The 27,913-nt window shown below is 34.1% G+C and overlaps 3 protein-coding genes across 3 annotated transcripts in view; 1 reads left to right on the top strand and 2 right to left on the bottom strand.

Moving 5' to 3' along the window:
* Window positions 1–19,576, top strand: part of LOC117780485 (protein O-mannosyl-transferase TMTC1) — a 68,738-nt gene extending 49,162 nt beyond the window's left edge. Inside the window, 3 exon segments of the mRNA XM_034617043.1 lie at window positions 16,101–16,581; window positions 18,514–18,598; window positions 19,196–19,576. Coding sequence (XP_034472934.1) covers window positions 16,101–16,581; window positions 18,514–18,598; window positions 19,196–19,536 — 907 coding nt within the window. The 3' untranslated portion in view covers window positions 19,537–19,576.
* LOC117780486 (fibroleukin-like) lies at window positions 13,767–15,079 on the bottom strand. The gene is made up of 2 exons (XM_034617044.1): window positions 14,016–15,079; window positions 13,767–13,956 (listed from the first exon to the last, which is right to left on the bottom strand). The coding sequence occupies exons 1-2, from the start codon at window positions 15,047–15,049 to the stop codon at window positions 13,839–13,841; spliced, it is 1,152 nt and encodes a 383-aa protein (XP_034472935.1). The 5' UTR covers window positions 15,050–15,079; the 3' UTR covers window positions 13,767–13,838.
* A 1,067-nt stretch (window positions 19,577–20,643) lies between the features above and the next one.
* LOC117779599 (ficolin-1-like) lies at window positions 20,644–23,019 on the bottom strand. The gene is made up of 3 exons (XM_034615838.1): window positions 22,977–23,019; window positions 20,921–21,350; window positions 20,644–20,862 (listed from the first exon to the last, which is right to left on the bottom strand). Exons 1-3 carry the CDS (start codon window positions 23,017–23,019, stop codon window positions 20,745–20,747), a joined length of 591 nt encoding a protein of 196 aa, XP_034471729.1. The 3' UTR covers window positions 20,644–20,744.
* Between the last annotated feature and the right edge of the window lie 4,894 nt (window positions 23,020–27,913).

Below are 27,913 nucleotides of genomic sequence, written 5' to 3'. Positions count from 1 at the left end.
AAGCACAACCTTTGAATGACTGTATTGCGCTCAAATCCCCTGCAGAAACGTATGTGAATGCCATTAATTAGGTCATGCTGATTGCATACACCCCACGCACCCTGCTCTCCGGTCTCCAGTCTCCCGTCAGGTGCACAGTTATGTACGTAACGCTATCTAATCAGAGTTTCTTTGCACAGCACAAACATTAAAGTTTCATGGAATTCGCAAAGTGATACAGTTTTAAATGTTACAGATTTTAGCCGGCTTAAAAAATATCTCAAACAAATTAAGAAAATCAATGAAGTATTTGAGCACTAATTGAATTCAGTAAGATTTCTATATGAATAACAGAATCATCAGAATTATAAAACGTTATTCTATTTCTTAATCTTGAATACTAAATTTGAAATTTTTTATTGATTTCTGAAGATTTTCAAGCTCTCTTACGCTTTTTATCAATCAACTTTAAAAGAACTTATTGACTTTTAGCCTGAGTGGACTCTTTTTGGAATAACTCTAGAATTTAAAACTTTGTCAATAGACTTCGGCCCGGTTTTTTAATGTTTCCTTAAATTTTAAAAAATATATAAATTCAAATTTGACATTGGTTTCTATACATTTTACGTCAAAATATCTGTTGTATAGTTATCAAACACATTAAAAAGACATTGAAAAACCGGCCATAAAAATCTTAGCTTATTATCTAAATCTTAATTGATTATTATAATTCTTTAAATTTTGTATCTTCATGTCATTGTTATATTCAATGCTACAAACTTAAATGTCTTAATTTTTACTTACTATAGTAGTAGTATCGTGCAACTATTGGTAGTCGATATATATTAATTAATTTTAAAAATATATATGAATTAATTTTAGGCAGACAAGAAATTGTTTTTTTTTTAAATCTGTAATTGGTCTTATAATTTATAATTTAATGCCATGCAATTATCCTCCAAAGAACGCTATAAATTTCAATAAGTTGTCACACATATATAGTTATTTATTTAATATTGCACTAGAGATTTTCTTAGTTATGTTGTGCCAAAATTTCGTCCTCCTCGGCCTTACCGTTTGTGCTGCACGAATATCAGTCAGTCAGTCAGGACAACGTATTTTAAATATGTAGATATATAATTATTTATTATTTTTAATATTCATATTCGAAGAACAATTATTATGATAGAGAAGGCCTTTAATGTACGATAAATTCAATTTTCTAGCTTGGTCTATTAAAGACTATTTGGTCTACCTCATTCTTGCCAAATCTGCAGTCTCTGCTGACTGACAATCTCCGCGCTACTGAGTTGATTTCACAATTTAAAATTCACAATATGTGCAATCAGCAGGCCAATAGGTTTCCAGTTGGACTTTTCATACAATTGCTACATTTATTGCCATTTCAATTGGCTGAAAAAATAAGAAATACTATGGAAATAGTTGGAAATTGTTTGGCATGCTTGCAGCAACATCAATTGGCATTTGCAACACTGAACACTGGACACATCTCAGCGGAAGCGTCTGCTTGACTTTTGGGGTCAATGACACTATTTCCACTGATCCACTGGATATCAGAGGCAACGAGGACCACCCGCTAGTTTTCCATGGATTCTGTGGCTTGGGCATAAACATGCCAACACATTATCCCTCAGAAAACCCTTCATACTCCCCTCGCTACGGCACTCCTTATGCTTGACATATGAGCGTCCTTTTGAATATGCAGCTCGACGAAATTTTCAGTCAGTTCATATACCCGGTAATTGCAGTTTAGAAGGGTATATTGTCATCCATCTATTTATCGTGACAGATTCCATAAAATATATACACTCGTTAAAAAAAATGCGTCGAGAAACGAAAATTCATTAAAACAGAGATAAAATCAAATAATTTAAATAATTTGGTGTCGTTAAAATTGTATAAATCTTGCCGCAACTGAAAATCCGGAACAGGCCTGATAAACTGAATAATAATTATCAAACATCCGAAATAATTTCATTAAAATCTAATAAAGAAGGAGATAGTTATGACTGTTTAAAGTTTTAAAATAACGCCTAAATGTATGCAGTAGTTTTTATGCCGCTAGATTTTACAGTTTACAAATATATAGATAGTTATTTATTTGTAAAATATTATAAAAGTGCAGCAAGTATTTTATAGTCGGATATTTTACTACTTATAGTGCTCCTACTTGATAGTCCTTGCATGGCCAATGCTCATACGCCCCGTTGTCATTGTCATCATTGTTGACGCTGCAGTTGTTGTTGCTGTTGTTGTTGTTGTTGTTGTTGTCGCCCCCTCTTCTTGTTGATTATTGTGTTTGACATAATAGGCTTTACGCTCCAAAAAAAAAAGGGGAAAAAGAGCAAATAGGAGAATCAGCAGCAGCTAAAGAGGATGGCAAGAAATCCATTCGCATTGCTTCTTTGGCAAATTGTAGGAAAATCCCTTTTCGTTTGCTTGCCAACTTTGTTCCGCCAACAACAACAACAACGACAACGACAACAACTACGAGTAGTTGAAGAAGATGAAGAGAAATGCAAACTGAGCTCGGCGACAGCTGTGCGCCCAATACAAATAATTGCAGAAGACTCCCGGACGAGTAACCGCAGCAACTACCTTTCGTCGTAACGTCTAAGGACTGTAATCACATATAGCATATAATTCTATACAGCTCTCTCTTCCTCTCCCTTCTTTTCTCTCTCTCTTCCTCTTCCCACTTGGCATTAACCCCATGCTGCGTCTCAATTGCCTTCGTTTAGAAACAGAGCGTTAAAGATGCATAGGAAAAGTCGAGAGACAGAAATAAACAGAAGTAACAAAAAGCAAACTCAACTTTGAATCAACGATGCGTAATTACACTGTGCGAAATAATGACTACCTGACAAAGACAATAAGCTTGTAAAGTTTCTTAAACTTTGAATAAATACTCTGCACAGATTTTCAAAAATCGAACATAATAGTTAAGTACTTTCTAATGCAATCAAAATAAGCATTATAAACGTTATGCTAATGGAAAAATTTTTTGCGATGCTCATGAAAGCTTCGAGTAGGATTCATTACATAAAAATTGAAAATTCTCCTATAATGTTATCTACAGAATAGCATAAATATATAAAAACTTCAAAAAGCTTTAAGTAAAACGGCAATTCAAAGCGCTAAGAAAGCACATACAGTTATAAAAATTAATGGTAGATTAATATTAATTACAATGTCTTACTTATATTAAAATAATGAGCTTTAAAAGCACATGAAAGCGTACTAGGAAACAATACTTTAGCCTAATAAATAGCAATACCATAAAAATCCTTTCCCTTGTTTAGACTTTAGAATCCAATAAAAGAAAAAAGCTTTAAAAGCGCAATAAAGCGCATTAGTGTAAATAATTATTTTAATTATTTCAATAAAGCACACAAATAACTGAAGAAAATATAAATAAATAAAAGCATTTTGACCCTAAAAAGATCCCTACCTTGCTTAGAATATGCAGAATTTTCTTGCTTACAACTTTAAATCAAAGTGCTTTGAAAGCACATTAAAGTTTTGTGAGTTAAAAAAGTTATTAAATATTAAAAAAAAAAAAACGCTGTGATTAAAGATAACTTTTCCATGGAAAGCTAAGTGCTTTAAAAGCACATGAAAGCTTTTTAAAGCTAACCATTCAATAATATGCAAATCAACTTAAAACTGCAAGCGTATAAAATATTTGAAATCAGTTGGACATGTTTAAATTCCAAATAATGTCAACGCGAAACGAAGTTCATAACTGCTAAGGCTTCAAGTTATTAAGTTGGCTCAAAGCGATACCCGATCCAATGTTGACTGCCCCCTTCCCCTGCTTCTATTCTCGGCCTGTCACACAAAGAAGTTGCAAGACACAAGTTGAAAGCAAGTTGAAGCCAGGTCCCAGGCGCTGAATTCATTTCAACGTATTCTGTTGAAAAGTTTAAGGCGCTTTTCTTTACGCTTTACGCTGCAATGTTGGCCGTTAGCTTTTAGCCGTTAGCTGTTGCCTTTGCAGCTTATCGAAAAGTTGCCCTGATTGAATTCATCTTTCGTACGACCAGTTGCATTATGCACTGTCTCTCTCACTCTCTCACTCCTGCTCATTCCCTGTGCTAATCTGAAAAGTCAAGTTGGGTCGCATTTCCATAAACGCGACGGCACTTTAAAACTGCCAAGTAATAAAAAGCAATCTCCTCAGAATGTCACATTTCCGGCGTCTAAACGAAAATCAATGTCAATATTGTTGCCTCCACTGCTGGTGGCATGCAACGCGGCTAAGCAGCTGTTTGTACATTATTTACTCGTAAAGCCATCAATAGTCGCACACCTTAAGGCTCCACCTTCCCACCTTCCCACTTCTATTCATACCTCTCCCTTTTCAGCCACGTGTCCATGTTTTCCCATTACCACTTACCCTTCAGACCAGCTTGCCAGTCAACTGTCATGGATTTATTGTTGCTGCTGCTGTGATTTTTAGCTGTAGCATGCCACATCAAAGCGCCAAAAGATCCAGAGATCCAGAGTGTACACGTAGTACAAGTAACAGCGCAACCAAACACCAAAACCCCAAAAATCACTGAGCTGTATAATTCGATTTCTGTTTTTCACTGCTTTTTTTCCACCTCTTTTTATACCCATTGTCTGTAGAGTAGAAGGGTGTTTTGTATTCATAGCAATGTATGCAACACGTATATATTTAGCTGAAAAGTATCAACAGCCAAACTAATTTATTCACTCTCACGACTGCATAAATAATTAAATTTTTAAATACCACCAGTTTAAATTTAAACTTAAACTTAACTTTTTTTTATCTTTTCAATTTTACATTAACATTATTAAAATTTTTTTTTATAAATTTTTTTTATTATTTTTAATTGTATTTCGACTCAAAACAATTATTTTTATCTCTGTCGACTAAAAAAAAGGAAAGTAATAAAAATGTACATCGGTCACAACCAGAGTTTTTAAAATTAAACGCCATTTTCGATGGTGAAAAATACTTTTTATTATTATCAATAAATCCCATTTAATCTCTTCAATTCAGTTATACTCTTTTTTTCGGTAGCTGCCTTATTATATGCCACAAATGTTTCTCACTTTTCAATTTACTGTTTACAAGAAAGTTAAATTAATAAATTCCATAACTATTTTATTTTTAAAAATAATTTAAGTATCCAAATTTAATATTTCTTATTAATTAAATAATTTAATTTGTTTTTAATGATTTAAATTGACTACAGAGTATCTTATAGTCGTTCATTTGATTACAAAGCTCACATTTGCCTTTTCTATTTTCTGTTACCTGCCAATAGCGAAAAATATAGAGACAAAGAAAGAGAAAGAGAGGTAGGTATGTGGAATAACAACATTTTTGGTTCTCTATATTGTCGGAATAGAATCGAATAGAATCGAATAGAATCGAACGTGCATTCGTATACTCAATATTCAGTTGAGCAAATCCGTCCGTTGTTCGACTGCAATTCGCATGCATTCACTTGGCTTGTTTTTCCTTTTCCCTATCTCCTTTCCCCCGTCTCTTTTCGCCTTTCCACTTGAAGGGTATTTCTATTATGTGGACCAATTCCAGTTGGTGGTAGAGAAAGGGGTACATTTTACATGGAATCTCAATGGTTTGTTGCTCAACGATAAACAAAATTTAAACAAATGGAAAAAATGCAACGAGGGCTAATCATAAAGTTGAAGAAATTTGATAAAGTCCTTATGGAATAAGAGAAGAGCATATAATTCAACTGCTATGGAGAAACTTTAGCTCAGATCATATAAAAAATACTTTAAAAAAAAAACTAGTTCAACGATGTTTCCTTAAATTCGAATGACTAAAGCAAAAACGACATAAATAAATAAAATTTTCATTAAATTTTGTCATCTCATGATGACTGAAAATTTACCCAAAATTAATGCTATAGAAAATCGATTGAAAAATTAAAAAAACATTTTTTATTAAACATCATTTTGAGTACTTCATAAATATATATTAGAACTATTTTAAAAAATGTTGAAATTAACCCTCTTGTTGATTTTATAGACTTCTTGTCGCAACTCAACACGAATTTTAGAACGCGTCGTTTGTTTGAATAACTTGATGTTGTTGTTGTTGTTATTGTTGTTTCAATTGTTGTTATTATTGTTGTTGTTGTTGTTTGGGTGTTGTGCAATCTGTGCACTGTTTTGTTACGTTTTAGCTGCAAATAAAATGCATCCTTTATTTAAAAGCACTTATTCATGCATATACGAACTTGTTGTTTATATTAAAAACCCAGACTGATAAATTCGTATGAATTTGTATTCCCACTGTGACCGCTTACCTCCCTCTATTCCCACCCCATTGATTTAGGTATTTGTTTACCGACAACCAATAGAATTGGACATTTTGTACATCTACACTGATAAGAAAAAGTGCTCTTAAACCAAGATTTTAGTCAGAAAACTAAGAATTTCGATCTATAAAATGGTTCAAAAACATAAAATTCATAAAGTAATAAAAGACATCTTGGTTTTGAGAACATGTTAAATAAAACGAAGTTATTATAAGAATAAGTGTAAGAAAATTTAAAAAAAAATATGAAATTTTTTTTACTATACAATTTTTTAATTTATATTTTGATTCATAGTATTATAAATTTTTTTCTGTCTTGTTAATTTTAGAAATATTCCTTTACAATTGTTTTTTTTGGCAAGAGTGTGAACTCCGATTTTTTAGAGTGCTTTTCTTAGTATTGAGAACAAAAAATATTTAAGACGAATGTTCTTGATTTTCAAAGTTCGATTTTTTTTCAGTGTATGTGCTGTCTCGGTTCCCTTTTTATCTTGGCCATCGTCAGCTCCCTGGAGCGTATTCTGTTAATTAAATGAAGCCAACGACAGAGATAGACAAAGAGAATGAGAAGGTAGAGACAGTTGTAGCTAGAGAAAGCCCAGTGAAAATACTTGAAGGTCAACACATTTTCAAGTATTTTCAGCGAACATTGCAATTAGAGCAGCGAAACCGCAACAAAACACAACCAAAGTTAATTTACTCCTCAAACCAAAATAACTTGGCACAGACTCCACTTTACTACTATTACACTGCTAAAAATAATGTTCTAAAATCAAGATTTTCAGATTTTTGAGAACTAAGATTTTTGGTCTAAAAAATGCGTCGAGAACATAAAATTCTTAAATTAAGAGAACACATTTTGATTATAAGAACATTTTAAATAGGACCAAAGAAAAATTTTTCTTAAAATTAAAATCAAAAAATAAAATAAATAAAAATAATTTTTTTTTTATATATAATTTTTTTTATTTTTACATTTTGATTTATTTATATTTTATTCTGTCTTGAAAATTTTATAAATGTGATTTTAATTTGTTACGAGTGGGATTCGAACCGGCTCCTACAGCTTCACAACTGAGCGCCATTTGTTTGATACGATATAGTACCTATTTATACTTTCCTAGCAATTTAAGATTTTTATTCTTATATTAAGAGTTTAAGATTTTTAGACTTATAATCTAAGTTTTAGTAATTTGGTCTTAAAATAATCTTATTTTAAGAACAAAATATTTTAGTTGAATGTTCTTGGTTTTAGACATTGGTCTTTTTTTTCAGTGTGCTTGTAGAAAGGCTTCAAACTCGGCTATAAGTAGCTCCGTGCTATTTTTATCTGCTTTCCTACTTTTGTATTTCTAATAAAAAATATATTCGTATGAATTGATACCAAGAACAGATACCCTATTTATTTTCTTCTAGAGTATATTAAAAGTTTGTTCGGTACAAATGGTTAAATTATTAAAATATGCAGGCTCCTTAAATCATATACATATGTGTATTCTTGAGTAGGACGATGAGCTGAGTCGATATTGGCAAACAAATATCTTTCTTTATAAAGTAAACTTGATGAAAGTCGTTACACGTTCGTGTTTTTGCTTCAAGCTGTGCATTAGTCGGATCTGGCCTGGAATTAGGGAGAGAGAGATAAAAGTCTAAGAGAAATAGAAAAAATATATAGAGAATATGATTTACTTTTATTTAAATTCGCTTTAAATATGCACATTACAGTATAGACAAATGTATATAACAAGACATTAAAATATATTATTGAAGCAGCTTGTGAATTGTTCATCAATATTCAATTTCTTGGCCTTATCATCATCACAGCTGTTTTAAGGGAGTACTCATAACCCCGAAAATGGTACCAATAGACGCCCCCTTCAGAACTGTCGTCACTATATGTCCCGGCCAAGCCACTGTAAAAACATCAAGTCAATATACGAAACATTTAATATCAATTAACATTCCATCATACCTGTAGCTACAACTATCATACCACCATGCACCAGTGTGTTTTTCGGCACAGTTGCTTGACGATTCATCATTGTCCCGATCGAATGTAGAAAATTTCTGGCCACTATGATAGTCGAGTGAATCTCCTGCAGTTCCATGGGCTTTGCCCAGAGTGTGTAGGACATATTGTTGATCTTCGTTGCCAATGGCAAAGTCATCGTACGACTCCAATCTTCTATCTGCATCGAAATCCTCAAGAATCACAAGTAGCTCCTGTTTCCTGTCTGCAGTTAGTGCGTGTATTTTATCCAAACCCAAGAAGAATTCTCCATCCAGATTTCCAAATCCATTTTTGTACTCGGTCCAGTTGCGATAGAAGTTGACACTTCCATCCAATCTCCTCAGGATGATCGTCCATCCTCCACCTCGAGTTTCCAGATCGCAGGCAACTTTAAAAGATTGCTTGCTAAATTTGGGAATGAGTATTTCGTTGATCCCATTAGATTTGACTTCGGCACAATTGTACGGGTAAATAAGTCCATCCATCACGTTTTTTAGTCGTTCCACTTCCGATCGGAGAGACTGATTGTCCACTTCACATTTCTTCTTTTGTTCTAGCTCCACTTTCAGCTGCCGAATAACAGATTCCATATTAGCTCGATCCTTCTGTTTTTCCAGCTCCGCTCTGAGGTTTTGATTATCAACCTTAGAGATTGGGAGTCCGAGTCCTTATCCACTCCACTTTCTTTTGTTAGCTCCTTAGTTTTTGAATATTGGAATCCTCCTATCTCCATCCTTTTTCTTCTGATTTTCTTTTCATCTCAGCTTAATATTGAATATCGCTTGAGATCTCGAAGATTGATTCCACGCTTCTCTTCTCCAGCTCAGTTAATTTTGTTATCAACACTCTGACTCTTAAGAAAATCTATCATTCGAAATTTGATTCAATGTTTGATTCATTGTAGATAGGCTTGTCTCATTACTTTTGGGAAATTCAGTTGCTTTAGCAAATGTTAGAAATGAATTTATCACAAGGATTATACAAATGATTTTTGCCAACATATTGCGACCGATTTAAACAGAACGAATTTGAAGACTGATCGAGTCAAATTCTGACTTAACTAGAAGAAAAGAATTCTAGAACGATTATACAATACATATATAATTTATATGTACTTATCAGAATCGTTGTTTTTGTGGATTTGTCACATGATTCAATATTTTTTGGTTGCTAGCGGACAAGAACAAAATCTTTCTAGAAGTTATTTGTTTTTTGTTGTTATTTGCACATCAAGTTCAGCAATGGTCAAGGCTATAAACGCGTCTTATCAGTAGCTTTAACTTACCAATACACACGCACAACACGCGTCGCACAAAAACAGAGTGATAACAGATGCACTTTAAGAAATGGTTAAGAAACTTTTGTTAGGACACACTCGACAGTGGAATACCCTGTGCCCAAGCACTTGGATGCGTTTCGGCAAGCCGAAGATTTAAAGCCCTTTCAAAACGTAGTATTTAAATTCCGATTAATTGTTCTAATGACAGCTATAAAGTATAGAGCACCTATGACAGCAATATGCTATAGTGGTCCGATCTAAAAAAATGTTTATTCATTTATACAATGCTACAAACAAAATGGGAAAATCAGAACGATCCTGATAAGTAAAATCGTCATCTATGTTAATTGGAATATAAGTTTTTTACAAAATTAAAAATGTATTTGTCAATTTACCTTTAGTTAAATTAAATTAAATTTAGTCAAATTCCCCGTCAACAATTAATTTCGATAAAAAAAGTCAAGGTTAAACTGCAAGTGAATTTGATTACTTATTTATTTGGCATTTTCGCTATCAGGAACATTTAAATTGAATATTGACAAATTCACCTTTTAAATTTTGTCTGATAATGCAATATAACAATATTAAAATTTTTGTTAATTTGTCATAAAATATTAATATTAATATTCAACATTCTTTACAATTTATTTCATCTCAAATTATTATTATTTTCGGCTTTTTTGGGAGCACCCCTTAAAAATGTGAAATAGTCTGCTGCTAAAATGTTTGTTGCATACTTTCAGGGGCATGGTGCAACAACAACAAGGTAACTACAGTGCCGCCCTGCCTTTCTACCGTCGTGCCATAAAACTGCGATCACAGCTGGCAGTGGCATATCTCAATCTTGCCACAACACTGCTGGCTTGCAACAGCAGCCGGGGGCATGAGCAAGCTGCCGCTGTGCTGCTGACGGGCGCCAGGTTGGGGCGTGGCGTGCGCGATCGCAACGCCCACGTGGCGGCACGACACAGTGCCTACCTGCAACTATCTATGCTGCACCACTTACGGGGCAAGTTGCAGCAGGCAGTGCATGTGCTCCACGAGGCACTGTTCATGCCACAAAGCGTTGCACAACGCGCTGAGCTGCATCAGCGTCTGGCGGCGTTGCATGTGGAGTTGCAACAATGGACAGCTGCCGAGCAGCAGCAACATTTGGTGTTGCAACTGCAACCAGAGAATGGTGGCGCCTATGTGAACTATGGCCAAATGCTGGCCAGGAATGTAAGTGAAATGAAGAATATTCAGTTAAATAAAATGTATTTGTTGCATAATTATTTATACAATTATTAAATTATTACAATCAACAATAGACATTTTTAATTTAAATAAAATTATAGTTTAATGCAGGCATGCTCAAAGCCAGCATACGGCAGAGCACTCACCAATACACATAAATAGCTAGGGGCTCTGCCCCCTGCTCGCTTCACTCGCGGTGCTACAGTTGAGCATTCTCGACTGTCGGAGTTCCCGTACTTACTACTAAACTTAAACTAAGAATGCAAAAAATTAGAAAATAAGACCAAATTAAATGCATATTCTAATTTTTTGGTTACGATGTCTCATAAAACATAAAAGATTGTACATACTACAACTTGAATTTCGGTCGTGTGGCAGCTATATAGTGAATCGATTTGAGCCAGCTTCGGTCAGGATATTTAGCACTAACTTATATTCATATTCTATCAGTTTGGTTAAGATATCTCAAGGTCCAAAAAATATTACTTACTAAAGCTTGATTTTCGAACGATCGGTCCTGTGGGACCTATATGATAAAGTGGTTGCTTGATTTGCCTGCAATATAGAGGAATCTATATACCAACTTTGGTGTCTCTAGCTTTTATAGTCTCTGAGATCTCGATATTCACACAGACGGACAGAAGAGCAGATGGACGGACGGACAGAAAGACAGACGGACATTGCTATATCGACTCGGCTATTGATGCTGATCAAGAATATATATACTTTACTTTATAGGGTCTGTCACGCCTCCTTCTGCCCGTTACGCATATATTCTTTAAAACAATTTTCTAAAAACTTCAATAAATTGAAGCAATCAGCTTTTTTTTTGTTGCACTGGAAAAAAGTTAGCTTACATTTCCAACAGGGTGAACATACGTACAACTTAGACAAAAACAAATTTCTTTCAGTGCATGCTTGTCGTGCATGAGTCGCCCGATCAACAACAAAGTCTGCGAGAATGAGAGCGCAAGACAAAAACAAAATCATTGAAATTGTTGTTGGTCAGTTTGCTCGCGATGGCAACGACCAATAGAAAGAAGAGAGAAGTGCTGTACATATATACATACGATCGCTGAATTCCTATCTTTGGTGCAAATGCAAAAACGACACGTACTCTATACCCTATGCTCCGGCTGGGCATGCCTGCTTTAATGTCAAACTTAATATGTGTATTTAACAATCAAAGTAGAAAACACTTGAAACTGTAAATATAATATTTAAGTGATATTTAATTTGACGTGTTAAAGTCAATATAAATAAAATAAATTCAATGTAAAAAACGCTTTAAAATATAAATATTGTGTTTAAAATAGTGAAGTAAATCCAAACTTTAGATCGAGTTTTATATTGAAACAGAAAATCGATATATCGAAAGATAGTAGATCTCGTTGCAAATATTGAGTTTTCTCAACAAATTTTTTTTAATTTGAAAAGCAATTGCAACTATAAAAAACACAAAATATAAAACTTTATTAATCGTATTTTTCATGCTTCGTTTTCATGCCTAATTCAAACTTTGAGAATTTTGTAGGTTATTTACGGACGCTCAAAAATTGAACGAAAATTGAGCGACTAAACAAATTTTGCAAATTAACTACGATGAGTTGTCGATTTTTCATGTAAATCGATTAAATTAACTCGATTGATCGTCAAAAAATCATCGACTTATAGTACTCGAAAATCGCCTCCGCGAAAATCGAGTTAGCTTAAGCCATATTTATTTTAAAGGTTCACAAAGTTAATTCAATTGTATTTAAATTAATTATGTTTTATAGCATTGATTATTGAAAAATATGCACTTCAGAGCTGTCTCGGTTCCCTTTTTATCTTGGCCATCGTCAGCTCCCTGGAGCGTATTCTGTTAAATAAATGAAGCCAACGACAGAGATTGACAAAGAGAATGAGAAGGTAGAGACATTTGTGGCTAGAGAAAGCCCAGTGAAAATACTTGAAGGTCAAAACATTTTCAAGTATTTTCAGCGAACATTGCAATTAGAGCAGCGAAACCGCAACAAAACACAACCAAAGTTAATTTACTCCTCAAACCAAAATAACTTGGCACAGACTCCACTTTACTACTATTGCACTGCTAAAAATAATGTTCTAAAATCAAGATTTTCAGATTTTTGAGAACTAAGATTTTTGGTCTAAAAAATGCGTCGAGAACATAAAATTCTTAAATTAAGAGAACACATTTTGATTATAAGAACATTTTAAATAGGACCAAAGAAACATTTTTCTTAAAATTAAAATCAAAAAATAATATAAATAAAAATAATTTTTTTTTTTATATATAATTTATTTTATTTTTACATTTTGATTTATTTATATTTTATTCTGTCTTGAAAATTTTATAAATGTGATTTTAATTTGTTACGAGTGGGATTCGAACCGGCTCCTACAGCTTTACAACTGAGCGCCATTTGTTGAATTTTTTTGGTTTTAGACATTGGTCTTTTTTTTCAGTGTACTTGTAGAAAGGCTACAAACTCGGCTATAAGTAGCTCCGTGCTATTTTTATCTGCTTTCCTACTTTTGTATTTCTAATAAAAAATATATTCGTATGAATTGATACCAAGAACAGACACCCTATTTATTTTCCTCTAGAGTATATTAAAAGTTTATTCGGTACAAATGGTTAAATTATTAAAATATGGAGGCTCCTTAAATCATATACATATGTGTATTCTTGAGTAGGACGATGAGCTGAGTCGATATTGGCAAACAAATATATTTCTTTATTAAGTAAACTTGATGAAAGTCGTTACACGTTCGTGTTTTTGCTTCAAGCTGTGCATTAGTCGGATCTGGCCTGGAATTAGGGAGAGAGAGATAAAAAGTCTAAGAGAAATAGAAAAAATATATAGAGAATATGATTTACTTTTATTTAAATTCGCTTTAAATATGCACATTACAGTATAGACAAATGTATATAACAAGACATTAAAATATATTATTGAAGCAGCTTGTGAATTGTTCATCAATATTCAATTTCTTGGCCTTATCATCATCACAGCTGTTTTAAGGGAGTACTCATAACCCCGAAAATGGTACCAATAGACGCCCCCTTCAGAACTGTTGTCATTATATGTCCCGGTCAAGTCACTGTAAAAACATCAAGTCAATAAACGAAACATTTAATATCAATTAACATTCCATCATACCTGTAGCTACAACTATCATACCACCATGCACCAGTGTGTTTTTCGGCACAGTTGCTTGACGATTCATCATTGTCCCGATCGAATGTAGAAAATTTCTGGCCACTATGATAGTCGAGTGAATCTCCTGCAGTTCCATGGGCTTTGCCCAGAGTGTGTAGGACATATTGTTGATCTTCGTTGCCAATGGCAAAGTCATCGTACGACTCCAATCTTCTATCTGCATCGAAATCCTCAAGAATCACAAGTAGCTCCTGTTTCCTGTCTGCAGTTAGTGCGTGTATTTTATCCAACCCCAAGAAGAATTCTCCATCCAGATTTCCAAATCCATTTTTGTACTCGGTCCAGTTGCGATAGAAGTTGACACTTCCATCCAATCTCCTCAGGATGATCGTCCATCCTCCACCTCGAGTTTCCAGATCGCAGGCAACTTTAAAAGATTGGTTGCTAAATTTGGGAATGAGTATTTCGTTGATCCCATTAGATTTGACTTCGGCACAATTGTACGGGTAAATAAGTCCATCCATCACGTTTTTTAGTCGTTCCACTTCCGATCGGAGAGACTGATTGTCCACTTCACATTTCTTCTTTTGTTCTAGCTCCACTTTCAGCTGCCGAATAACAGATTCCATATTAGCTCGATCCTTCTGTTTTTCCAGCTCCGCTCTGAGGTTTTGATTATCCAACCTTAGAGATTGGGAGTCCAAGTCCTTATCCTCTCCACTTTTCTTCTGTTGTTGCAGCTCCGCTTCAAGTTTTTGAATATTCGAATCCTTATCAACTCCATCCTTCTTCTGATTTTCAAGCTCAGCTTTAAGGTATTGATTATCCACTCTGAGAGATTGAACGCTTGACTCCAGCTCCGTTCTCAGAGATTGAAAATCTGCTCTTAAAAATCTAACATCCGACTCAAGAACTTTAATGTTTGATTCCGCAGTAGATAGGCTTGTCTCATTACTTTTGGGAAATTCAGTTGCTTTAGCAAATGTTAGAAATGAATTTATCACAAGGATTATACAAATGATTTTTGCCAACATATTGCGACCGATTTAAACAGAACGAATTTGAAGACTGATCGAGTCAAATTCTGACTTAACTAGAAGAAAAGAATTCTAGAACGATTATACAATACATATATAATTTATATGTACTTATCAGAATCGTTGCTTTTGTGGATTTGTCACATGATTCAATATTTTTTGGTTGCTAGCGGACCAGAATAAAATGTTTCTAGAAGTTATTTGTTTTTGTTGTTTTTGCACATCAAGTTCAGCAATGGTCAAGGCTATAAACGCGTCTTATCAGTAGCTTTAACTTACCAATACACACGCACAACACGCGTCGCACAAACACAGAGTGATAACAGATGCACTTTAAGAAATGGTTAAGAAACTTTTGTTAGGACACACTCGACAGTGGAATACCCTGTGCCCAAGCACTTGGATGCGTTTCGGCAAGCCGAAGATTTAAAGCCCTTTCAAAACGTAGTATTTAAATTCCGATTAATTGTTCTAATGACAGCTATAAAGTATAGAGCACCTATGACAGCAATATGCTATAGTGGTCCGATCTAAAAAAATGTTTATTCATTTATACAATTCATATTATTAAATGCTACAAACAAAATGGGAAAATCAGAACGATCCTGATAAGTAAAATCGTCATCTATGTTAATTGGAATATAAGTTTTTTACAAAATTAAAAATGTATTTGTCAATTTACCTTTAGTTAAATTAAATTAAATTTAGTCAAATTCCCCGTCAACAACATTGTAATTAATTTCGATAAAAAGACAAGGTTAAACTGCAAGTGAATTTGTTTACTTATTTATTTGGCATTTTCGCTATCAGGAACATTTAAATTGAATATTGACAAATTCACTTTTTGAATTTTGTCTGATAATGTAATATAACAATCTTAAAATATCATGTAAAACTTTTGTTAGTTTGTCTTAAAATATTAATATTAATATTCAACATTCCTTACAATTAATTTCATCTCAAATTATTATTATTTTCGGCTTTTTTGGGAGCACCCCTTAAAAATGTGAAATAGTCTGCTGCTAAAATGTTTGTTGCATACTTTCAGGGGCATGGTGCAACAACAACAAGGTAACTACAGCGCCGCCCTTCCTTTCTACCGTCGTGCCAAAAAACTGCGACCACAGCTGGCAGTGGCATATCTCAATCTTGCCACATCACTGCTGGCTTGCAACAGCAGCCGGGGGCATGAGCAAGCTGCTGCTGTGCTGCTGACGGGCGCCAGGTTGCAGGGGCGTGGCGTGCGCGATCGCAACGCCCACGTGGCGGCACGACACAGTGCCTACCTGCAACTATCTATGCTGCACCACTCACGGGGCAAGTTGCAGCAGGCAGTGCATGTGCTCCACGAGGCACTGTTCATGCCACAAAGCGTTGCACAACGCGCTGAGCTGCATCAGCGTCTGGCGGCGTTGCATGTGGAGTTGCAACAATGGACAGCTGCCGAGCAGCAGCAACATTTGGTGTTGCAACTGCAACCAGAGAATGGTGGCGCCTATGTGAACTATGGCCAAATGCTGGCCAGGAATGTAAGTGAAATGAAGAATATTCAGTTAAATAAAATGTATTTGTTGCATAATTATTTATACAATTATTAAATTATTACAATCAACAATAGACATTTTTAATTTAAATAAAATTATAGTTTAATGCAGGCATGCTCAAAGCCAGCATACGGCAGAGCACTCACCAATACACATAAATAGCTAGGGGGCTCCGCCCCCTGCTCGCTTCACTCGCGGTGCTACAGTTGAGCATACTCGACTGTCGGAGTTCCCGTACTTACTACTAAACTTAAACTAAGAATGAAAAAAAAATTAGAAAATAAGACCAAATTAAATGCATATTCTATTATTTTGGTTACGATGTCTCATAAAACATAAAAGTTTGTACATATTAAAACTTGAATTTCGGTCCTGTGGCAGCTATATGATATAGTGGATCGATTTAAAACAGCTTCGGTCAGGATTTTAACACTAACTTATATTCATTTTCTATCACTTTGGTTAGGATATCTTAACGTCCAAAAAATATTTCTTACTAAAGCTTGATTTTCGAACGATCGGTCCTGAGGGACCTATATGATAAAGTGGTCCGATTCAAAAACGAAGCAAACTTGATTTGCTTGCAATATAGAGGAACCTATATATCAACTTTGATGTCTCTAGCTTTTATAGTCTCTGAGATCTCGATATTCACACAGACGGACAGAAGAGCAGATGGACGGACGGACAGACAGACAGACGGACATTGCTATATCGACTCGGCTATTGATGCTGATCAAGAATATATATACTTTTGTTTATAGGGTCTGCCACGCCTCCTTCTGCCTGTTACTCATATATTCTTTAAAACAATCTTCTAAAAACACAAAAACATTGAAGCCATCTGTTTTTGTTTTGTTGCACTGGAAAAAATTTAGCTTACATTTGCAACAGGGTGAACTTACGTACATCTTAGACGAAACATTTTTCTTTCAGTGCAAGCTTGTCAACAAGGCAGCAACAAATTACATTCGGATTAGAGGCGAGTCGCCCGATCAACAACAAAGTCTGCGAGAATGAGAGCGCAAGACAAAAACAAAGTCATTGAAATTGTTGTTGGTCAGTTTGCTCGCGATGGCAACGACCAATAGAAAGAAGAGAGAAGTGCTGTACATATATACATACGATCGTTGAATTCCTATCTTTGGTGCAAATACAAAAACAACACGTACTCTATACCCTATGCCCTGGGCATGCCTGCTTTAATGTCAAACTTAATATGTGTATTTAACAATCAAAGTAAATATAATATTTAAGTGATATTTAATTTGACGTGTTAAAGTCAATGTAAAAAACACTTTAAAATAAAAATATTGTGTTTAAAATAGTGAAGTAAATCCAAACTTTAGACCGAGTTTTATATCGAAACAGAGAACCGATATATCGAAAAATAGTAGATCTCGTTGCAAATATTGAGTTTTCTCAACAATTTTTTTTTAATTTGAAAACCCATGTGCAATTATAAAATACACAAAGTATAAATTTTTATTAATCGTATTTTTCGTGCTTCGTTTTCATGCCTAATTCAAACTTTAAGAATTTTGTAGGTTATTTACGGACGCTCAAAAATTGAACGAAAATAGAACGACTAAACATATTCTGCAAATTAACTACGATGAGTTGTCGATTTTTCATGTAAATCGATTAAATTAACTCGATTGATCGTCAAAAAATCATCGACTTATAGTACTCGAAAATCGCCTCCGCGAAAATCGAGTTAGCTTAAGCCATATTTATTTAAAGGTTCACAAAGTTAATTCAATTGTATTTAAATTAATTATGTTTCATAGCATTGATTATTGAAAAATCAAAGATATTGGTAGTTTTTCATAATATTCGGGAAAAATTAAGGTTTACAAAAATTTAATACAAATATAAATGTTCTTCAAAATTAATTATCGTTTTCCAATCTTGCAGTGTAGTCGTTATAACGAGGCGGAAATGTGGTTTAAACGCGCCCTAAAACTGTCGCCTTTGGAGGCCAGTGTGCATCATCATTATGGTAAGAAGTGAATTTCAACTTGGCTATTATTCTTATACTCTAGCAGATAGTAAAATACATTTCATCAAAATTGTGTTACCAATTATCCAGATCAAGACACAAAAAAAAAACCTGTTAGGTTGAGCGGTTTCCTTTTTTTCGGGACCTAAAAATCATACTGCTTCATTACTTATTAAAAATATAATCATAGTTTCATTAAAAAAAAAAAAATTTTTTTTTATAAAAGATACAATTGTCTCAGCTATGTTGTGCCAAAATTTCAGCCTCCTAGGTCTTACCGCTTGGGCAGCACAGAGATCAGTCAGTCATTACAAATATTTTATATAACATAGATGATTAATAAATATAAAATCATTAAATTAGATTCCATAAAAAGTTGAAAAATTTTTTAATTAATAATCTGCTTGGCTTTAAAATTAAAGCAAAAATGGAAACAGTTAATAAAAAAAAACTAATTTTTTTGTACAAAATTTAATTAACTCGATTTTAGCACAGTTGTAAGAATATGCATATTTTCTAGTTTAATACTGTTTATTATACCAATGTATTATCTAATTAAATTTGATATAATTTTTGATAAATTTTCTTCTCCTACAGCTGATTTCCTGGAGCAACAGGAGCGTCCACAGGAGGCCCTTGGATATCGCCTGCGTGCCGCCTCCTTGGCACCGCATAATTATGCTCTACACGCGGCCATTGCGGATGCACTGCGTCTGTTGCATCGTCTGGCGGAGGCGGAGGTGTGGTATCGTCATGCGGCTGTGTTGCATCCACAGGCAGCCCATGCACACGCCAATCTGGGTGCAATACTGCAGCTGCGGGGCCAACGGGAACAGGCAGTTGAATGCTATCGCAAGGCCTTGCAACTGCAGCCGAGGTATGCCACAAGTCTCGCCAACCTGGCCAAAATGGGTGTCAGTATTGATGCCAAACCGTAGCAGCGTTTTAGAGAGTGCAACAAAAATCTCATGGGTAGCATGAGACTAAAGATGGAATACTTAGGATCAGCTTGATATAAAATAACAGAGATATATAAAAACTCTTATGATAGATAGGCTATACAATATAATTAAAACAATTTCAAAACCAAATCTGTAGAATATTAAATATATTCAAATGCTTACAATATTATTTCGCCTTTAACAAATATATATGTAAGTTTGTATTAAGTTTATATATAAAAAAAACGAAAATCGCCGTTAAGAATAACCTGATGAGATACAATAATAAACGTTTTCTTAAAGAAAAAGTTTGTCTTTTACTTATCTGTCTCTTAAAAAAATAAAAATCGGTATTTTTCGGAATTTATTCTAATGAATTACATTTTTAAAGAAATTGACAAAAAATTTTTTTTTGTAAAACACTTATATATTAATTAACTTTGATGACGATTTTATTTGGCAGGAATGCTCCGGTTTTCCCTGCTTAGTTTGTAGCATTTAATAACATTATATTTACACCCTGTACTCAATAAAAATGAGAAAAAGTTTAAAATTTTTCGAACGAATGTATATAACAATCAGAAGGAGGCGTGGCTGACCCCATAAAGTATATATATATTATTGATCAGTATCAACTGCCGAGTCGATTTTGCACTGTCCGTCTGTCTGTCAGTTTGTCCGTCGTTCTCAGAGACTAGACTAGCTAGGAACTTTACATTTATTACGGAGTTTCCTGGATCAAGTTGGATTTGTCTTTATTTTTGGATCACTGTTTCATATAGATGGAACGTAAAAATGCTTTCAAAAAACCCAAGAACAGATACATATTTATTATCTTTTAGAGTGTACGAGTATACTACTTTTGTAATCAAATGGTGCAATGCATAAAAAATGGAGTGGCAGACTCCATAAATTATATATATTCTCTATTAGGAAGATGATCTGAGTCGATATATGCAAACAATTTTCTCCTTTTTATAAATATCTTGATGAAAGTTGGTACACGTCCGTCTTTATGCTTCAGGCAGTTTATTGGCCGAATCAGATCAGGAAAGAGCTATGAAGAGAGAGAAAGGAGGTGCGAGCGAAATAAAAAAATATATATAGGGAGAGTTTCAATTACTTTTATTTAATTTTTCTTTAAATATACATAAAAAGTGCAGATGAATGTTTACAATACATTTCAATAAACTGTTTATGCAGTTTTACTTTCTTGGCCTTATCATCATCACAGCTGTTTTAAGGGAGTACTCATAACCCCGAAAATGGTACCAATTGACGCCGCTGCTATAGCTTTTGTCATTATACTTCCCGGCCAAATTACTGTAAGAATTCAAATTAATAAACAAATCATTGAAAATCAACTAACATTCCATCATACCTGTAGTGACATTCGTTGTACCACCAGGCACCAGTGTATTTTTCGGCGCAGTGTCGTGTCGAATCCTTATCATTATCCCGATCAAACGTAGAAAATTTCATGCCACGTTGGTAGTCCAGTGAATCTCCTGCAGTTCCATGGGCTTTGCCCAGAGTGTGTAGGACATATTGTTGATCTTCGTTGCCAATGGCAAAGTCATCGTACGACTCCAATCTTCTATCTGCATCGAAATCCTCAAGAATCACAAGTAGCTCCTGTTTCCTGTCTGCAGTTAGTGCGTGTATTTTATCCAACCCCAAGAAGAATTCTCCATCCAGATTTCCAAATCCATTTTTGTACTCGGTCCAGTTGCGATAGAAGTTGACACTTCCATCCAATCTCCTCAGGATGATCGTCCATCCTCCACCTCGAGTTTCCAGATCGCAGGCAACTTAAAAAAAGTTTGGTTGCTAAATTTGGGAATGAGTATTTCGTTGATCCCATTAGACTTGACTTCGGCACAATTGTATGGGTAAATAAGTCTGTCCGTCAACTTTCTCAGCCGTTCCATCTCCGGTCGGAGAGATTGATTGTCCACTTCACATTTCTTCTTTTGTTCTAGCTCCACTTTGAGCTGTTGAATATCAGATGCCATATTAGCTCCATCCTTCTTCTGTTCTTCAAGCTCAGTTTTAAGGTATTGATTATCCACTCTGAGAGATTGAAAATCTGCTCTTAAAAATGATTCCGCAGTAGATAGGCTTGTCTCATTGCTTTTGGGAATTACAGTTGCTTTAGCAAATGTTACAAATGAATTTATCACAAGGATTACACAAATGATTTTTGGCAACATATTGCGACCGATTTAACAGAACGAATTTGAAGACAGGTCGAGTCAAATTCTGACTTAACTGGAAGAAAAGAATTCTAGAACGATTATACAATACATATATAATTTATATGTACTTATCAGAATCGTTGTTTTTGTGGATTTGTCACATGATTTCATATTTTTTAGTTGCTAACGGACAAGAATAAAATCTTTCTAGAAGTTATTTGTTTTGGGTTGATTTTTTGTTCACATCAATTTCATAGATGGTCAAGGCTATGAACGCGTCTAATCAGTAGCTTTAACTTACAAATACACACGCACAACACGCGCCACACACACACACAGAGTGATAACAGATGATGACGGCAATGCGAACAGTTTGGTTTTTTATACACTGTACGAAATGGTTGAGCAATTTATCGTACAAGTTCAGAGTATTGGTACGGTGAAGTGCGGCTACAGTCGTGTACACCAGAGAACTGCAACTGGTATGAAATGATCGATCATACTTGAGCATTGACTCGAACTCGTTATGATTTTCTCGCTTTGGTTGAGCAGCAGGAGCGGACCGTTCGAAATGAGCGCTTGCGAACGAGTGTCGGCTTTTGGATATGCAATCAGGTATGGGTATGGGTATGACCTCGAGTGCCTGTGTTTAACAAGTGTGCGACAGAGCGCGCAATAGCGGGCACGCTCGGTGCTTACTCTTACACTAAATTGTGTATATAATAGATATAGTATGTATGGTACAGGTAAGAGAAAATATAAAATTGTACTTTTAAAATTAGGTAAATAACATTTACAACTATAATTTCGTCAATAATTTTAAATAAACCTTAAAATTAACTTCTACAAATAAGTTAATAATAATTAGTTTCTTTCGTTTAATTTATTTAAAAATTGCAGTCAGCAAAATGTTTTAAGCATAAGTTCATTTTTAAAATACAAAATTAATATTTATTATTAATAACACGTTTTTGTTTTTAATATTTTCAATATAAAATAATTCATATATTTTCAATTATTATTTGTTTGTCATACAATTTATTTTGCAATTCAATAATAATTATAACACAAACTAAAAAACAAGAGTACAAAAAAAACGCGTATGTATACGCTTGCATACCTGCTTAACCAAACGCAGGTAACAATGCGTACAGCCATGCACATACCCATACCCATAGTTACACCCATACCCATACTTATACCCATACCCATTTCGATACCTGAGACTCGTTCGCATACCCATACCCATTTTGATACCCAAAACCGACACATGATCGATCATACTCGAACATCTGGTGTCAGCTCACTGGTGTACACTCGACAGTGGCATACCCTGTGCCAAAGCACTTGGATGCCGTTCGGCAAGCCAAAGATTAAATGCTCTTTCGAAGCGCAGTATTTAAATTTTGATTAATTGTTCTAATGACACCTATAATATATAGAGCACCTATATATATATGCTATAGTGGTCCGACCCAAAAATAAAATAAACTCTATCTACGTACGTTATCTAGGAGCATACATAACAAATAAAAAGTCTCCAGCTCTTATAGTCTCTGAGATCGACGCTTGCTACATACATTCACCCAAGTAAATTTTTTTACATATCTACTTGGCATTGTCGCTATTATGAAGATGAATTAAATATTTACAAAATCACCTTTTGAATTTGTCGTATGATGCAAACTAGCATTATTAAAATACAATTTTACCATGTTTATTTGTCCAATAATATTAATATTAATATTTAACATTCTTTTGCAATTTATTGCAGCTCAATTTATTTTTTTTTTTTTCGTTTAAAAAAATTCATTTGTTTTAAATGGTTTTTTAATTTAAATTATCAACCCATATATACTTATTTCCCAAAGGTATTTTAATTTGTAGATCTCTTTATAGTTAGCTGAATTATTGATAAAGATTAAAGATTAACAATTCGCTGGAATTTCGCAACAATTTCGTCAAAGTTTTAAATGGTTTGCTGGAGTTTACAGTGGAAATTGAAAATAAAAGCTGTTCTGAAACTAACTAATCTTAATTGGACAATCAGTTTTGTGTTATATATTAAATTTCAAATTGTTGCTAAGCATTTAAACAAGGCCGTTAATAGTCAAGTAAATTGCCAGCCCTCATTTGATGTGAAAATGTCAATCTGTTGCCGAGTCATTCAGCCATTGGTAAGCACACACCCACATACACATACACACACACACATATATACACATAAAGAGAGCGAAAACCCGCACAACAAATTACGAGTATATCCCATATCAAGTTCTTTGCATTTCATCTCGAAAACCAGGTGACAACCAAAGCGCAGACAAAAGCCATAGTGGCCCAGACAGGTAGACAGACAGACAATGAGACAGAATGACTGACAGACAGACACAGACAGAGAGAGAGAGAGACTCTGGGAATGTGATAATATCAAGTGGCATTGCCAAAAATACAAAGAACTGAACACAGACCCGGATGAGAAAACCCCAAAAAAAACCGCAAAGCGAGAGGAAAGTTGCCTGGGAAAGGGAATAGCTGGTTAAGGGGAAATGCTAGGAATAGTGCTCACTAAGCATTAAAAATGATAATTAAATTTTCAACAATGAAACCGAGCTGAGAACAAGGACACGTTCCTGCGCTCCACTTCATATCGCACATAAAGCTCTTAATCATAAACATGCGCTGGCACTTCACCCCTGAAACCAACCCATGCCCCCCTTGAAAGTCTCTTTCTACTCCCCTGACTGTGCCAATGACATTGGGCACGGTTTTGGTTAGTCTACGGGTTACGGTCTACGTACGGCGGACTGCTAAGCATATGCGCATATAAATTAACATAGACACCCGAGTATTTAATTAAAATTCCATCAGCCCACAAACAAACATACACAGCGCGAAAGAGACAGAGAAAGAGAGAGAGAGAGAGAGAGAGATAGAGAAGAGTAAAATAATACAGCAGACACTGCTATATGAGAACTCTTCCAAATTTCATATATTCAGAAATTATAAGCCGAAAATTGAAATAATAGTGCACGGTAATTTTCAATATTCGAACATTTGATTGTATTTTCTAGGAAATTCAGAGAAATTTCGTAAGCATCTGTTTAGTTTTCAATTTTATCAAGCTTACACTTTCTTTTTTAGTTTCTAGCGAGTTTTTTTCGATTAATATACTTTAAAAACGTAAAATTGATCGGTAAAATCACAATTATCGTACAAGTTTGTTAGTCCTGGCGCTAAAAATATTTCTTTATATTTAAAATTAATTTTGAAAGATATATGTATATAATGAAAAACAACGGCTCTTGGAAATGTTTTTTTATAGTTTTTGTTAAAGTTTTAATCCAAATTCTTAAAGTTTTATTCGATTAAAAAAAAAATTACCCTAAGAAACAAAAATTTTTATAAATAGACACACATTTTTAAAGGGGAATTCTTAGTTTAAATAGTTGTTTTTCAAAATCTATACCTTATGCTCATTTAAAATCGACAAAACAAAAAAAGAAATAATAATTTTAAATACGAAAAATATTATTGTGCTTACAGTGCAGAAATTTGAATACTTTTTATAAGGATTTTACGCATAGCTAAGATTTTTATGCTGTTTTCTTAATTTAATAAGAGAGTTGTAGTTATTAATATTTATACAATAAATTTGAAATTTTAATTAGAACTTAAATTTTGGGCTTATAAGACCCTCAGGATATCTTTGATTAAACAATACAAATTTTAAAAACTTTTTACTAAGCGATTCATATAATTGAGTGACTACTGTACTGGCCATAGATAGGCTGGCAGACGTATTTAAGCGCTAAGCCGTTGTCGAGTTTTGGCTTCGGGCAAAGCCACCAAAAACCACACCGAGAACACGGAGAACGGGGTCTAACGGAATCTGTGAAATGTGCCTTGGGCTACAAGCAGTCCGCGTGCAAACAAAGGTGTCCCCTGAACTCTCCTCTCTCTCTCTTTCCCTCTCTCTTGAGATGACTCCAACGGTTGCAAATGAAGTTGGAGATGGAGATGGGAATGAAGCTGCACCTGAAGGTGGTAACAGAAGATGGCGCGGACAGCAGCCGACGGGCAGCATCGATGTTGACTGATGAAGTGGCACTTTCATGATGATGTTGCACTATTATAATGATGATGTTGCTTGGCTTGGCTTTGCTGCGTGTGATCGTGATAAGCACCGCAACGTAATTAAGTTGAATTTGCTATACCCAAGACAAAGGGACTTCACATGGCTGCCACTTTCAACAGGCGTCTCCATAATTAAATATGGATTTGAATAGATAAAGGATGAGTAAGGGTTGCTAATTTGGATGGGAAACCACAGACAAGTCCATTGGGCCTGTTGTTAGTCAGCAGCTTTGCGTGTAAACCCTTGAGATTGGACAAATAAGCGACCTAGTGTAAATTGGACTCAAAAATACCCTGTTAACAAACAAAAATTGGATACTACAAATTTATACGTACAAGTCGAAGCTAGGAATAATTTCTGGAGTCAATTAGACTCTATTAAAATGAAGCTACAGAATGTCAAATAATTCACTTAGTTGTTGGGACTTTCAATTAAATATGTTTCTGAAATATATAACAATCTTTGTCAATCTTTTGCTTTTTTCTACTTCGAGAAAACCTTTATATAAATTACAAATAAATGCAATAAATACTAAACTTAGCGACTAAAATTATTCATTATTGATCAAAATTATTTTTTTTTTCAATATTTTGATTTAAATTGTATTTTTGAAATTACAAATAAATACAATAAATAATGAAATGAGGGACAACATATAATTAATTGTTATTGATTTAACTTTATTGAGTTTATTATTTTGATTTAATTTGTATTTTAGTATATTTTTTATTAAAGCCCAATTAACAAGCATTAAAGTGTCATTTAATATAATCAGTAATTGTTTGTTTAAAAATTAAGCTTGCCATTTATTTGTTATTATCTAGACAGATGATTTATTGAGTTGTTAAAATACGTTGTTATTGTTACAAAATAGCAAAATTATAATTTATAAAAGCACAAACTCTATGCTTTTTACTTGGCTTAATATATTATAGGGTATAGCAAATACTGGCTGCCTCAATGAGTATTTAATGCGTCAAACTGTTTAAATTTCTATTGGCCTTTTTATTTCGTTACAGTTTTTGACTTTTGTTTTGGCCACAGATGTTTTGCTTGTTGTTTTTGTTGTTGTTGTCAATGTTCTCAGTTTCAGTTGTTGCTCTTGTTCTTCAGATTGCACAAAAACTGTAGCTTGGTTTTCAACTTTTTGACCAAATACCATATACTATATATAAGGAGACCGACACACATACACAGACAAGACGCAAATGGTCATCCTGTGGAATCATTTATTTTCCACTTTGGCCAACAGACAACACAGATACACACACTTACACACAGAGATACACAGAGAGGGAAATAAAAAGAAAAGTTGTAGTTGGCTTTTGATGAGGGTCAACTCAACGCTGAGCGCACTTTTCAGCCACTTTGACTGAGCATTTTGCAAACTCTCTACAAAAAAAGTGTAACAAAAAAACATTTTAAAAATATTAAAAACAAGAGAAGTGAAATAGCAACAAAAAAAAAAGAGGAAGAGCCTATGACAATAGTTGGGCCATTGTTTTTGACATGACTTTCTATCAAAAACAAATTTGCTCTTCTTTGTTGTGTTACTTTGTGCGCCCTTTTGTGCTTTTTCTTCTTCTCCTGCGTTTTTCACTTGCTACAAATCGAATGAAACATGTGGCAAATGAAAACACACACACACACACACAACATTCTGCTCCTCTTGCAATTGACAACTTCATATGGCATATAACAAATGCCTCAGGCAAAAGCTGACAAATAGACATTCGATAACAAATTAAAATGCTGCAAAAAGTTCGAATTAAGATACCCTACTTTTACATATTCAGTGTTATCTGTAACATTTCGAAAACAGTTTACTTGTATCTTAACTTGAAAGTATTTAAAAAGATAGAAACATTAATTTTTGGGTGCAAATTTGATAAAACAAATGTAATTATAAAGCTTTTTACTTTAAATATGGCTATCTCTGGTCAATCCATTTTATATATCTATCTTGATAATTTTATTATAATCGCATGAAAATTATATAATTTTTACAAAACACTCATTTATTTATTTACTAAGAACAATT

This window comes from Drosophila innubila (genome assembly GCF_004354385.1).
Source record: "Drosophila innubila isolate TH190305 chromosome 2L unlocalized genomic scaffold, UK_Dinn_1.0 4_B_2L, whole genome shotgun sequence".
NCBI lineage: Eukaryota > Metazoa > Arthropoda > Insecta > Diptera > Drosophilidae > Drosophila > Drosophila innubila.
This window is presented reverse-complemented; position numbering and strand designations above follow the sequence as displayed.

What these genes read in the sequence shown, in the direction of transcription:
- LOC117780486 (XM_034617044.1), bottom strand. Translation starts at nt 15,049, where the DNA reads ATGTTGGCAAAAATCATTTGTATAATCCTTGTGATAAATTCATTTCTA. An exon ending in TATGATAGTTGTAGCTACAG is followed by an intron (nt 13,957 to 14,015) that starts GTATGATGGAAT and finishes ATGTTTTTACAG; the next exon opens with TGACTTGACCGGGACATATA.
- LOC117779599 (XM_034615838.1), bottom strand. Translation starts at nt 23,019, where the DNA reads ATGATCGATCATGTGTCGGTTTTGGGTATCAAAATGGGTATGG. An exon ending in GGGTATCAAAATGGGTATGG is followed by an intron (nt 21,351 to 22,976) that starts GTATGCGAACGA and finishes ACTTTTTTTAAG; the next exon opens with TTGCCTGCGATCTGGAAACT. An exon ending in TACAACGAATGTCACTACAG is followed by an intron (nt 20,863 to 20,920) that starts GTATGATGGAAT and finishes GAATTCTTACAG; the next exon opens with TAATTTGGCCGGGAAGTATA.